General features: G+C 58.5%; 1 protein-coding gene across 1 annotated transcript; it reads right to left on the bottom strand.

The window, feature by feature from the left end:
• Window positions 1-360: 360 nt before the first annotated feature.
• On the bottom strand, window positions 361-3,800 carry GRXCR2 (glutaredoxin and cysteine rich domain containing 2). Its single transcript, XM_054288225.1, has 3 exons — window positions 3,456-3,800; window positions 1,554-1,769; window positions 361-540 (listed from the first exon to the last, which is right to left on the bottom strand). Exons 1-3 carry the CDS (start codon window positions 3,798-3,800, stop codon window positions 361-363), a joined length of 741 nt encoding a protein of 246 aa, XP_054144200.1.
• Between the last annotated feature and the right edge of the window lie 9,616 nt (window positions 3,801-13,416).

Genomic DNA, 13,416 nt, shown 5'->3' with positions numbered 1-13,416 from the left:
AGCAGTGACTGTGCACCTGCACTGGTACAGTCTGGTCCCAGTACTGGCCGCACCTGCACAGGTACCACCTGCACACCTGACAGGCGCTGACGCTGTCCCTCTCCTGCTCGGAGGAGCAGCTTCACACCCACAGTGAGACACGTCCAGAGCACCTTTCCCCCATGGACAGTGTCCCCCACGTCCAGAGCGCCTTTCCCCATGTCCAGAGTGCTCCCTATGTACAGAGCGCCTTTCCCCATGTCCAGAGTGCTCCCTATGTACAGAGCACCTTTCCCCGTGTCCAGAGCACCTTCCCCCATGTCCAGAGCACCTTCCCCCCCGTTAACCCCGTCCCCCCGCGGGCGGGCGGCCCGGGCCGGCTCAGGCAGCGCACACCCAGCACGGCTGCAGCCCGCTCTCGTCGCACGCCGGACAGCGCAGCGCCCGGTAGGACTCCCGGAATCGGTTTGCCAGCATGGAGAACTTGCTGCCGTGGCACAGCGAGCAGGGAGCACAGCCCGAGCCTCTGCACTGGGAGCAGCAGTGTTCAGCATAGCCCTCCTGCAGCAGACACAGAAAAACCTTGTTAGTGGGTGGGAGATACCAAAGTCGGGGACGTTGTTGGAAGAGGGAAGTTCTCTCTCCCAGCCTTTGCCATCACGGTTGCTCCTGACACACCACTCTGGCCATGACAATCAGTTCTCCACAGCAAGGACTTGGAGAAAAAGGCTTCCACGTGCTTGGGGACAATTTGTGGCTGCTGCTAGAAAATGAGCAGTTAGTGTGACTGGGCTTATAACACAATACTCCAAACTCATCTTTCTCCTCTGCACAGCTCCACCCATCCTCCTGCCATTTCTTATCGCACCATTTCACTCTGTAGCCTCAGGTTTGAGCCACACTTCATTTCTTCAGGGATTGCTCGTCACCCTCTCTGCCCAAATCCCTCATCATCACCACGCACACTTTCTTTTGAGCTGTGCTTTGTGCCTGCCTCTCTCCCACTGTGCCAGGCACCCTCTTTCAAATCCCGCCTTGAAGTTCCTGGCAGCAGAAGGACCGCAGTGACCCACGCTCAGTTCCATGAAACTCTATCAGCTCCACATGACAGCATTAGGTTTTGTGGGATCAAATCATGGTCAGACTAATTGGGATTCTGACCAACAAAGTCTCCCCCGTGAGAAAGCAAATGTAAGGCACAACCTTATTTCAGCTGATACTAAAATTTTAGCCTGAAGCAGTCTCAGCCACAGAGCAGCTGTGTTTAGCCTTGTCAGGCTGGAGAAACTCTGGCCTGCTCTTATCCCACTGGGAGGGGTGACCAGGGATGGAGCCCAGCCAAGCCCTGTAAATGCCAGCCATCTCCAGGGGAAGAAATCAGAGGGAGACATGAGCACCTGGAGCCAGCACTGTCCCCAGAGCAGGATCTCAGCGCAGTGTTGGTCGTTATCTCCTGAGGGAAACAGAGTGCTGCTTTTTATCCAAACTTAGCTGGGAGCCAGATACAGAAATGGATGGGGCTTGGGTGGTTGGAGCAGGGTTGTGGGGAAAAAGCACTTTCCACTTTCTCTTACCAGCACATGCTGGTTGCACGTGACCATATTCTCCACATCTGCTTTATGCCCACCACCAAGTCGCTCTTTCTTCTCCCGGTACACGAACGTCCAGTCATTTATTCCCTCAGTCTGGATCATTCTTCTCATGAGCTCCTTCTCGTCCATCGGTGCACGGATGATTTTCAGGTTATTGGTGTAGATGATGATCTTGCCAAAATCTACAACTGGGGAAGCCTGAAGAAGGAAGTTGTCAGCGTCTCTCCAGTATAAATGCACTCTGCAAACACTGGTGGTCCCTGAGCTTCCAGCAGAGCGTCCCCTGCACCAGGCCAGCTGCCCTGACCACCCCCAGAGCATCCAGCAAATTGGTGGAGGTACAGCCCAACTGGGTGAATTTGTATTTTTTTTTCTAGTCATTTTAAAGCTAAACTTGGTCAAACATTCCCCTGAGAGCAGCACTTTGCTGACCTGGTCCCTCCTCCCTGGTGTCATATGGAGTTACTGGGGCCTATTGTTTTACACCCTCTTCATATTTCACAGGCACTCTAAGTGTCTGTGTCAGGAGGCCACGCAGAAGGAGACGTTCTCCTACAAAATGCCCTGAGCCACACCAGCTGCTGCGGTGGCTGTGCTCTCCTGGCACTGGGGCTCCTGCTCCCCGTGGGGAGGAGCACGAGGGGGAGGCAGGTGAGCACAAGTCCTGCCCACCTGCAGAGGGGAGAGCCTCGTGTGTGTCACAGACACGGTGTCTGCAAGCACCAAGTGCATGTGGGTGCAGCACAAGCTGCCACTGGACAGCGTGGTCACCCCAGGTATCTGTGGCTGGGGACACTGGGGAGGAACAGGAGCATTACCCAGGAATGCAAAACAAATGAACGGGCTGGATAAGATCACAGCAGTGCACTGTGCTCGGGCAGGAGAGATTCATCGTGGTCTGATGTTTGCAGGCAAACTGCATGTCCAGTGTGTCAAATCGCAGCCACCTGGGTTTCCCACGCACAGCTTTGATGAGCACCAGGAATTAACAGACTCTCAGTGTGTTCAAATCCATAAAAAGTATTTACACATATTGTGCAGGTACTGCCCCTTTATAAGGACTAAAGAAGCACTTCTCTATCAGTGGCATAAGTCATATGTTAAGAAAATAGCCAGTGAAACTAAGCTGGGATTGTCAAAGTAGCCAAGGAGGAATTCTGGCTGCCAGGGCATGCAGACACCTGGCACTCTGATGGCAGCACTGGCTTCCTGCCAGCCAAAGTCACACAACTTTAATATTTTAAATCTATCTCATTAATTTAACATCCTCCTTACATTTGACTGATCTAGATGCAGTAGGATTCCCAAGTACAGATATCAATAGGTAAGGAAATTTTGTCTTTTACTCTACCCAATGGACACATGCAGATCAGGACCAGGAGAAGCCAGAGCACAGCTGGCAGATGCTGTTCCCTCCTGCAGACCCTGAGGATCCTGCCACACGTGGCATATTCAGCACACAGAATTCCTGGAACAGTGGCTGGAGATTCACAAGCACCCTTTTCAAGTCCTGGCCTGACAGAAGAGTTTTGTGTGAATGAGGCTGCGGTGTGAGGCTCCAAGCAGGATTTACCCCAGAGCTGAGCCCAGAGGGGGACAGCCACGGGCAGCACTTACCCTGCAGGGCTGGCAGGGGGACAGCACAGCCACGGGCAGCACTTGCACTCACACTGCAGGGGCTGGCAGAGGGACACTGTGGGCACTATTTGCCCTGCACAGGGTGTCAGGGGCACAGCAGCACTCACCCCACAGGGTCAGGGGACATCACTCACCCCGCAGAGGCTGGCAGGGGACACCCAAGGGCAGTATTTACCCCACAGGGTCAGTCAGGGGTACAGCACTCACCCCACAGAGGCTGTCAGGGACACCGAGGACAGCACTCACCTCGCACAGGCCGCTGCCCGGGCGGCAGTCGCGGAGCAGGCCCGCGCTCCCCAGCAGGCCCTGGTGCTGGCTCTCCCTCAGCACGCTGATCCTGCGCGCCGTCAGGGCCGTGGGCCAGCACAGGCTCTCGGCGCTCCCCGGCAGCTCCCCGGGCCCGCACAGCGGCTCCTCGGGCTCGAAGCTGTGGCGCAGGAAGCGCCGCGAGCGCTCCTCGGCCGGCGGCTCCAGCTCCTGCCCGTCCTCGTACACCTGCTTGAGCAGCCGGCCGCTGCCGGCCGAGGAGATGCGGAACCTCACCCTGCGGGGCCGCTCCTCCTCGGGCTGCTGCTGCTGGGGCTCCTCCATCTCTGGGTTCCGGCTGCGGCTCCTGCGGATCGGCGCCAAGAGCCCGGGCCCAAAAGAAAACGCTTCCAGCCTCCCCCCACACGGGATGTATAATTCAAGGTCTCTAGTAGATCCTCTCATCTTACGGCAAAACCGACACCGCTGCATTAAATATTGATGGAAACCCACAAAGAGAAAATATCACTGGTAGTGAAGTCAAAAGCAGGTTGGTGAGTGGGGGCCAGGCTGGACACCGCAGCAAGAAAGGAGTTAACCTGGGAGGAGAGGATTAAATGGGAAACTCTACCCATGTTTCTGAAACCATGGAAATGCTTCTGCCACGTGCTGTGATAAGAACTACCCCAAATACATCATCCCAGTAGCATTTCATAATTCTCTGACAAGGTAAAAAGTTAAAAAGACAAGTTCAGAGAAAAAGCAATCCAGCCTCACAAATTGCAAATGTGAATAATTCCTCTCCCATTCTCACAATGAAACCCTGAGAGCACAAAGCTCAGTTTCATTTTCATCTAATGCATTCCTCTACAGGTTGCGAGATCTAATTAAGATATTCTCTCGTTAATGCGCAATCCCTATTTGTAATTCTTGATGCCTTTTAGGGCCTTTTGGACCATTCTGGGTTTGGTTCTCAATTTTAGGAGACTGTCACTCATGCATCTTCCTTTCCCCAGCACTGCCAAACCTCCGTGTCCAGGCAGCCTGGGACCCAGACCCATCCCAGGACAGCCCATCCTCAGAGATGCCCCTGTCACCCAGAGTGGGGCCTCACTGGCCTGGTCTCTGTCACTGAGGGTTTGGGTCCTGTGCCCATCCCTGCCTGGGCACCTCGAGCTCCTCTGACCTCTAGGGGGTAAAATAAAGAGCACGTGTGGTACAAACACATCTCCAGGTAACTGCTGTCTGGGCTTTAAACATCTCCCAACACCTACTTGAATCACGTAGGTCCCCAACAGGAGTTAGAATCTCCTTTTTTTTTTTTTTTGAGTTACAAGATTTTAGTGCATATCCACCACTACATATCCAGAGGGACTCATCCTTGGCAGGATGTAGGCAGAGGCTTCATTTAACTTCTTTCAGCTCAAACCCAGCACTGTTAAAGCTTAATGCTCTCAATAGGTTAATTCATTATCTTTTAAAAGTTTATTAATGAAATCCTAGGATGACACTTTAGAAGGTGCCTGCTAATAATTCCACTGCACAGCCCTTCCACAGACCAAAGAGCCACCACGAGCAGTTTCTGTCACTACAGACCCGCCCTGAGGGTCCCCTGGGCTGCGGGAAGCCTCAGCACAAGGACAGTATAAGATGTTCCCTGCCCCAAGAGAGCAGGTCTGAGCACGCCTGGGAGAGCTCCTGGCCCTGGAGCCGCCCTTGGCATGGCCTCAGCCCCACTGCAGCCAGGCTCCCTCCCACCCCGCTTGGTATGAAACCTGGGATTTGCATGGCCTCAGCCCCACTGCTGCCAGGCTCCTTCCCACCCCGCTTGGTATGAAACCTGGGATTTGCATGGCCTCAGCCCCACTGCAGCCAGGCTCCCTCCCACCCCGCTTGGTATGAAACCTGGGATTTGCATGGCCTCAGCCCCACTGCAGCCAGGCTCCCTCCCACCCCGCTTGGTATGAAACCTGGGATTTGCATGGCCTCAGCCCCACTGCAGCCAGGCTCCCTCCCACCCCGCTTGGTATGAAACCTGGGATTTGCATGGCCTCAGCCCCACTGCAGCCAGGCTCCCTCCCACCCCGCTTGGTATGAAACCTGGGATTTGCATGGCCTCAGCCGCGCTGCAGCGCTGCCGCCAGGCTCCTTCCCACCCCACAACCCCGCTTTGTATAGAAACTCGGATTTGCATGAGCCGCACCGGGCTCCTGCCGATTCCCTTGGAAGGCGGATCCAGCCCTTCCCCTGTGAACCCGCCGAATCCAGCCTCGGAATTGCTGCTCTTCAAAGGGTCCCCAGCGGCCACAGCCCGACACAAATCGCGCTGTGAGATACCTCAATTGGAGCTCATTTTCCTTTGATTGAGGGAACAATGAGGCAGGAAAGGCAGTTCAAAGCAGCAGTGAGAGAACAGAGCGGGAGCACCGCTGCGAGCCGAGCAGAGCCACGGTGGCAGTACAGTTATCCACAGGTGCTGCCCCAGCTCAGTCCAGACTGTGCTGCTGGCACAGCCCCTGCCCCGCAGGACTCGGCCGGGCACGGCCAGCCCGTGCCAACTGCTGCCCGTGCCACCCCAGGGCCGGGACACAGAGCTGGCTGTGTCACCCCTCGCTCCTTTGTGCCTGTGCGCTGGTGACTCCTGAAAAGAGAAGTTCCCTAAGGGGCCATTCCACATTTCTGAGCTGTTCTCAACATCCCGAGTCAGTACTCCCACATTAAATATCCAAACGGGGATTTCCCGGGTGGTGTTTGATGAGGCCATCCCCAGCACCACCCGCGACCCCCGGAGCCCGCAGCGTGCGGGGCTGGCACGGGCGGGTGCGGGATGCGGGGGGAGCCCCGGCACGGGCGGGTGCGGGGTGCGGGAGCCCCGGCACGGGCGGGATGCGGGGGGAGCCCCGGCACGGGCGGGATGCGGGGGGAGCCCCGGCACGGGCGGGATGCGGGGTGCGGGAGCCCCGGCACGGGCGGGATGCGGGGGGAGCCCCGGCACGGGCGGCCGCGGGGTGCGAGGTGCGGGAGCCCCGGCACGGGCGGGATGCGGGGTGCGGGAGCCCCGGCACGGGCGGCCGCGGGGTGCGAGGTGCGGGAGCCCCGGCACGGGCGGGATGCGGGGGGAGCCCCGGCACGGGCGGCCGCGGGAGCCCCCGCCGCCCACACGGCCCCGCAGCTCCGGGGCCAGCGGGGGTTTGTTTCCCACAGCCCGCACGAGCCTTACTAAAAATGCAACAAAAATAATTTAGCATTCAACAGTGAAGTCATTAAGCTGCACGACCTAGATGATCACAGCACTATATTTGACTTCAGACTCCGTTCCAGTGCATTTCAATGACATGTGTCTCCCGAGCGTGGGGCCCGTGCTCCCCCCGCAGCAGGGGAGGAAGGATGGGGCAGCTGGGGGCTCTGCAGAGCACAGAGCCAGCCCTTGCCCCGAGCAGCACAGCACTGGAGCACTGCAGCAAAGCTGGGCCCAGAGAGGAGCCACTGCAGAGCACAGAGCCAGCCCTTGCCCTGAGCAGCACAGCACTGGAGCACTGCAGCACTGGATCACCAAAGCTGGGCCCAGAGAGGAGCCACAGGCAGCTGCGCTTTGAAGGCGTGTTTCCACCTACAAGCTTTGCTGGAAAAGGCTTTGTTGTGCTGTGCTCCCTCAGAGCAGGCCCTGCTGCCCTCCTTGCCCTGCACAGGGAGCAGGACAGGGATGAGCATCGAGCTCTCAGCTGCAGCAGAGCCCTGCTCACATCTCCACAAGCACACAGCAGCCAAGAGCCAGGTGCCAGCACACCAAGGACATGTCCCAACACCCCATGTGACACCAAGAGCATGGGAGGGCGGTCACAGACAGCTAGCACAGCCACCCCTCCCTCTGGCCTGGCAGCCTGCACCTGCATTTCATCATCCCTTGTGCCAGAAGATACTGGCATCTGCAGGTAGAAGTGAACCTCAAAAAACACAAGTATTCTGCTAACTACTGCTCGGGAGTTTCCTATTCAGCAGCACTGAGACAGTCTCAGCTGGCACTCTTTTGTACAAACCTGTCCACATGAGCCAAGGCCTGCTTCCAGCTGTCTCCAATTGATATCTGCCAGCAGCTCAGAACACCTGTAATCTTTTATCTGACATTAAACAACACATTTTTAAATGAACAATTTTTAAATGGTGTTGAAGTTTTAAAATATGAGCTGCCCAGCCAGACCTGACAGGTGATACAGCGCTCAGGGCTGGCTGTGCCATGTGCAGGGTTTGGTTTGGGATCCCCAGGGTAGGAGGGACCTCAGAGCTACCTGATGCACTCCCCCAAATCAGCCTGGTCGTTGTTGCAGCCCCTACAGAGATGCACTGGATTTGTTTGGATTAGCAGAAAACAGGCACAAAAGAGCAGCACACAGGAGCTGCGGTGCGTGGCACCTGCCAAGCAGCCCTGGCACTCACTGTCCTAACACCACTGTTTCCAAATCATGGAAGACCTTGCAGGACTGGCTCAGGGTGAGCTCTGATGTTCAGATCAGGAGGCACTAAAGTCTGTCTCCAGCAACCTGACCCACACCGAGCATTTTTGGCATTCCTGGCCACCATCATCCTCTGCCAGGGACTTACACAGACATGCTGGAAGTGCTGGCCAGGTGGGTGGTTCCTGCTGGGAAATACAGGAGCAGGCACAGATCCTGTGAAAATCCAAGGAGCTGAAGCGGGAGTTGTCCTCCCTCCCAGTCAGAGCACAGCCCCGGCTCCTGCAGAGGGTGGGTGGGTGGGCACAGCCCAGCAGCCCGGTCTCAGGGCTGGGGGCTCGATGTGTTCCCCTCCCGAGAGATCACTCTGAGCTCCTGCAGCCATCAAAGGCAAGCAGAAGCTGACTGCTCACTGTCAGCCCTGAGTCAGCAACCCCCATCACAAGCGTTCCCAAACATCCTTCCTGCATCCAAATCCTTGCTCCAAAGAGGGCTCTGGCCTGCCATCAGAGCACCCCCAGCCTGCCATCGGGGCCGGGACACGGCAGGAATGGAGCAGCAGGGCTGCGGAGAGCAGCAGCCCCTGCACGCCGCAGGCACGGCCAGCACGGGCTGAGCCTTTGATGCAAACATCCAACACCTCCTCGGGAGTCCTGAGCGCCTAAATAGAGCTGAACTAAGGAGTGATGTCATGCTGCATCACCTGCCCTCACGCAGGAGCTGACAGGGCTTCCTTTTGTGCTCAGCCTGCTGTTTTCACAAATTGCCAATGTCAGAGGTTATTTTAAGTTCTGGATAGTTTAACCCTCCCGTGAGCTGCATTCACAACTCGTGAGGGTGCACAGAGGCAGAGCTGCACGCACACACCCTCACACTCACCGTGAGCCCACGGGAGTCCGTGGCCAGGAGCCCTGGGAGCTCAGGAGTTTCCCGTGCCCGCAGAAGGCAGGGCCCGCTGCACATTCCTGCAGGCTGGAGTCAGCGGGAGCGGAGACACCCAGCACGGCCGGGAGAGCCGCAGGCTCGGGATGGCAGCCAGCTCACTCTGCCCCTACCCAGGTAAGCACAAAATTCCTGAGGTCACAAAGAAACAAAGGGGAAAACAGGAAAAAGAGCTTCAAAGAGGGAAATTCCCAGGTGCTGACTTTTATCTACAGACACAACTCTGCCTGGGCTTCTCCTGAGAGCAGCAGCACAGCCTGGGACCAAGCCCAGAGAACAGGTGTGCAGTGGGCAAGGAAGAGCCCGGGCACTGGCCAGGGCACAGGGGCACTGCCCACCCGGAGCACACGGGCAGGGAAACGGCCCTTTGCCGGACAAACCCACCTGGTGATGGAAGTGAGCCCCCAGAGCGCTGCTCTGCCCTGCAGACACGGCAGGACCCTGCTCTGCCAGCACAGGGCATCTCCACCACAAGGGCCCGGGCCCCCTGTGTGCTCTCAGTGGCTCAGGAGCAGCCTGGTGCTGCTCCCAGACCTCCTCCCACAGGCAGCCCTACTCCGCAAGCCAGAGCTGTGGGAGAAGCCCACTCAGGCTGAGCCCCCAGAGCTCACAGTGCACCCAGAGCCAGCAGCTGAACCAGCCTGTCCCCCAGCAGTAAAGCAGCAGCACCTGCCGTGCTTTGGCCAGTGCTCACCTCTCCAAGCCGCCCCTCCTGCTCTGCACCATCCCCTCCTGGGGCCGGGGCCTGCAGGGCAGCAGGATTTATAGCTGCTCCTGCCCGCAGCACTCACTGGTGGCCACAAGCACCTGGGGGCCCTGGAGTGACGCAGCCTTGCAAGCAGCAGGGCCATTTCCATGTGTTTAATTAGGTAACTGGAGCCTGCTGTTTTCTGCTGTCAAACCTACACGGAGAGCAGCTTCTGGAGGCCTGTGCTCAGGTCCATGCTACTTCTTGTCTCGGAGAATTGAACTTGAGCTGCATCCCTGCAAGTTCAGCGCTGATGAGCAGATCCCAGAGAAGCGGGATGCTGTGCTTGGTGTTCCGTGGCTCTCTCTGCACTGCAGGGAAAAGGAGCAGTGTGGCAGAAGGCCCAGGGCTGGTGGGGGCACTGGGCACTGCCTGCTGAGGGCCAGGGCTCACAGGCAGCTCCTGGGCTGTCCCTGTGGGGAGGCTCCAGCCCTGGGCCGTGCTGCTCAGAGGTATCAGAGCCGGTTTTGTGTCTGCCCCACGGGCTCACAGCCTCAATCACCCCGCTCCATTCCTGCCAGGTGCAGGGACCAGGCAGCAGCAGGAGGAAGAGGAGGCGGAGCAGAAGCAGGTGGCCTGGGTGACCTCCCCAGTCACAGGAAGGACACGTCCATCCTCTCACTGCTGCTCAGCCTGGTTCCACCGCCAACTACTCCTAATGACACTTCAACAAACACACAACAATCTGTCTTCATGAAAATCAGTGAATAAATTTAATTTAAAAATACTTTTCTATTTCTGGGTAGGCACCACTCTGCTCCAGCTACTTCAGAATCAGCTGAACAGTGCCCAACAGCCAGACTGCACAAGACTGTAATGGCAAAACACAGCATCCAACCCTCTGTGAGCTTAATAAGCAGCTCCCCTCACCCCTCCTCTTTATGAAGTGTAGATGGGGTCTCAGTGTTGGCCTCCACCCTCCAGCTGGTGTGTATGTACCTCATGAAGGGGAAAAAGGAAAAGAAAGCCTGAGCCATGCAGCTGCCCCGGGGTCTGTCCCTGTGGGGTGGGCATGGAGCAGGGCAGTGGTGCCCGCTGCTGCTGCCCAGCACAGGACACCAGCATCGGTTTGAGAGGTGGAACATTTCAGAGTGGCTCTTTCTCTGCTGGCTGCAGGTCCCCACAGCCTGCACATCCCTGCAGAGTCACGCTGGCCTAATTATGTCTTGAGGCAAACACAAGTTATTTACTGAGAGTGCAGGGTTCTGCCGCGGGCACCGCAGTGCGCTCAGAGCCCACGGCCAGCGGGCACTGCCCCCAGGAGCGGTGGGCATCCATCCCGTGCCAGGAGGGCACTCCCACCCTGGCCTTGGGGTCTGCAGACTCAGGCAGGGCCGCATTGGCCCCTTTCAGCAGCAGCGCTGGGCGCCGTGCTCGTGGGTGGGTGGGAGGGTGAGCTGCCAGCTCAGATCTATAATCTGTAGCAGCTTGTAAGAGGCACCCCCTCTCCCTGCCCTCCAGGAGCTAAAAACAGTCTGAAGGTCCCTCTTCCCCCGGGAAGGAGGCATGTGGCATCCACTTGCCTGGCGCAGAGTGGCTGAGGCTTTTATGTGCTCTGGAGGTGCTGCCGTTCTGTGCCCTCGTGGCACACTCAGCCCTGGCTGCTGCAGGGGCCACTGAACCCTCATGGACACTCAGCAGGGCTGCTGCAGAGGCCACTGAACCCTCATGGACACTCAGCAGGGCTGCAGAGGCCACTGAACCCTCATGGACACTCAGCAGGGCTGCAGAGGCCACTGAACCCTCATGGACACTCAGCAGGGCTGGAGAGGCCACTGAACCCTCATGGACACTCAGCAGGGCTGCAGAGACCACTGAACCCTCATGGACACTCAGCAGGGCTGCAGAGGCCACTGAGCCCCTCCTGGCACACTCAGCAGGGCTGCAGAGGCCACTGAGCCCCTCCTGGCACACTCAGCAGGGCTGCAGAGGCCACTGAACCCTCATGGACACTCAGCAGGGCTGCAGAGACCACTGAACCCTCATGGACACTCAGCAGGGCTGCAGAGGCCACTGAACCCTCATGGACACTCAGCAGGGCTGCAGAGGCCACTGAGCCCCTCCTGGCACACTCAGCAGGGCTGCAGAGACCACTGAACCCTCATGGACACTCAGCAGGGCTGCAGAGGCCACTGAACCCCAGCCCTGTGCCCTGCAGCTCCTGGGGATGATGAGGACAAAGCTGTTCCACTTTGCTTTGGGATCCATTGGATCCATTCACAGTTCTGTTTCCTTCCTAATCTAATCAGATGAAAATACAAACTGAGTGCTAATCACAGAGCACAAATAGGGAAGAATTCATAAAAAAGAAAAACAACACTCACCACCTTTGCCTTCAGTAAAGCTTAAGTCATTTTGAACCACTGGCAGAGGAGCTGAGGCTGCTTGCAGCATCCCTCATTGCCAGCGTGAGCCCCGGCAGCCCAGCCCAGGCTGCAAAGCAGCACCAAGCGCAAGGAAACTGGAGATGAAACAGAGTGCGGTCACTGGCTCCTGGCATTGTCCTGAAGATGTTGGTCAACATTTTAGTTTAGCTAAATGGCCACTAGACTACAGAAATACAGAAATATTTTGTTTTGACATAATCATGATCTGGGGGGGGCAACTTTTGAAAAAACACATTAACCCTTTCCACACTGTACTTCTGAAGAATCCTGAGAGTAGGGCAGGGGTGGCTGCAGCCTGATGGCATTATCGGAGACATCCTCAGATTTACAGTCTTGTTCTCTAAGATTTGTAGTACTCTTACTTTGAAAACACAGGGCTGAAACATAGCAAGGTTTGTAAGGAGAGTGGTCTTGGGCCTTAACTGCCCCTCCTGCTCTCCTTAGGCAATCCATCAGGATGTTCGAGCAGGCAGTCCCGAGATAGGAATTCAGCTGATAAAGGGAATGCAAATTGCAGGTACCGAGAGGTGCCTGGCCTCCCGTGCCGAAGCCAGCAGGGCAGGAAGGGGCCCCTCGGGCCCCTCTGGCTGTGCCCGGCTCGGTCCCGCTGGGCTGGGCTCGCACCCGGGCCCTGCCCGCAGGGAGAGGGGCTGGCCGTGCTCAGCACCGGTTGTGCCCCCTTGCCCGGGCACCAGCGCCCGGCCGGCCAGCCTGGAGCCGGGAGCGCTGGCAGTGCTGGAGCTCCGGTGCTCAGAGCACCAGAAGGCGCTCCGAGGGTCAGCCTGGCCCTGTCCCGGTGCCCCGGTGCCAGGGGCGGGCCGGGGTGAGCATCCCCCGAACGCGACAGGAGCGATCGCACCGGGGGCGGGCAGCCGGGGCCGGGCCGGGCCGGCACCTGCAGCAGGCCCGTGCGAGGCCGCACAGTGTGCCAAGCCCGTGCCAGGCCGCACAGGGTGCCAGGCCCGTGCCAGGCCCACAGGGTGCCAGGGCTGCCCCGTGTCCTCAGCACAGCGCGGCTGAGCTGCTCCCGCAGCAGGCCCGTGCCAGCCCGCACAGGGTGCCAAGGCTGCCCCCCGTGCCCTCGGCACACCGCGGCCGAGCTGCGGGAGCTGCAGGCCCGGGCTTGAGCCGCTCCGAGCGCGGCCGCGGCCCCGCAGCCGGAGCCGAACAGGTTGGGCGGCTCCGGGCCGTGGGAGGAATAATCGCTCGGGGTTGATTCAGCGAGCCGAGGCGGCCAAACCGGGCGGGGATGGCACCGCGGAGCCGGCCGTGCCCCCGCCGGGTACCGCCGGCCGGCGCTGCCGTCTGAAGGGCTTTTCCAGAGCCGCGGCGGGGCGGCGTGCAGGTGTGCGGCGTGCAGGTGTGCGCGGGGTGTGTGGAGTGTGCGGTGTGCAGGTGTGCCGCAGGTGTGCAGAGTGTACGCGGAGTGTGCG

The sequence above is a fragment of the Melozone crissalis genome, unplaced genomic scaffold (genome assembly GCF_028551555.1).
Source record: "Melozone crissalis strain CALT ecotype California unplaced genomic scaffold, PUWL_Pcris_2 ptg000061l_1, whole genome shotgun sequence".
Lineage (NCBI taxonomy): Eukaryota > Metazoa > Chordata > Aves > Passeriformes > Passerellidae > Melozone > Melozone crissalis.
The sequence above is the reverse complement of the archived record's forward strand: the minus strand, read 5'-3'. Positions and strand labels throughout refer to the sequence as shown.

Coding starts and splice junctions, on each gene's coding strand:
- GRXCR2 (XM_054288225.1), bottom strand. CDS start 3,800: ATGGAGGAGCCCCAGCAGCAGCAGCCCGAGGAGGAGCGGCCCCGCAGG. Junction 1,770..3,455: donor CGGGCAGCGGCCTGTGCGAG/GTGAGTGCTGTC, acceptor TTCCTTCTTCAG/GCTTCCCCAGTTGTAGATTT. Junction 541..1,553: donor CGTGCAACCAGCATGTGCTG/GTAAGAGAAAGT, acceptor TGTCTGCTGCAG/GAGGGCTATGCTGAACACTG.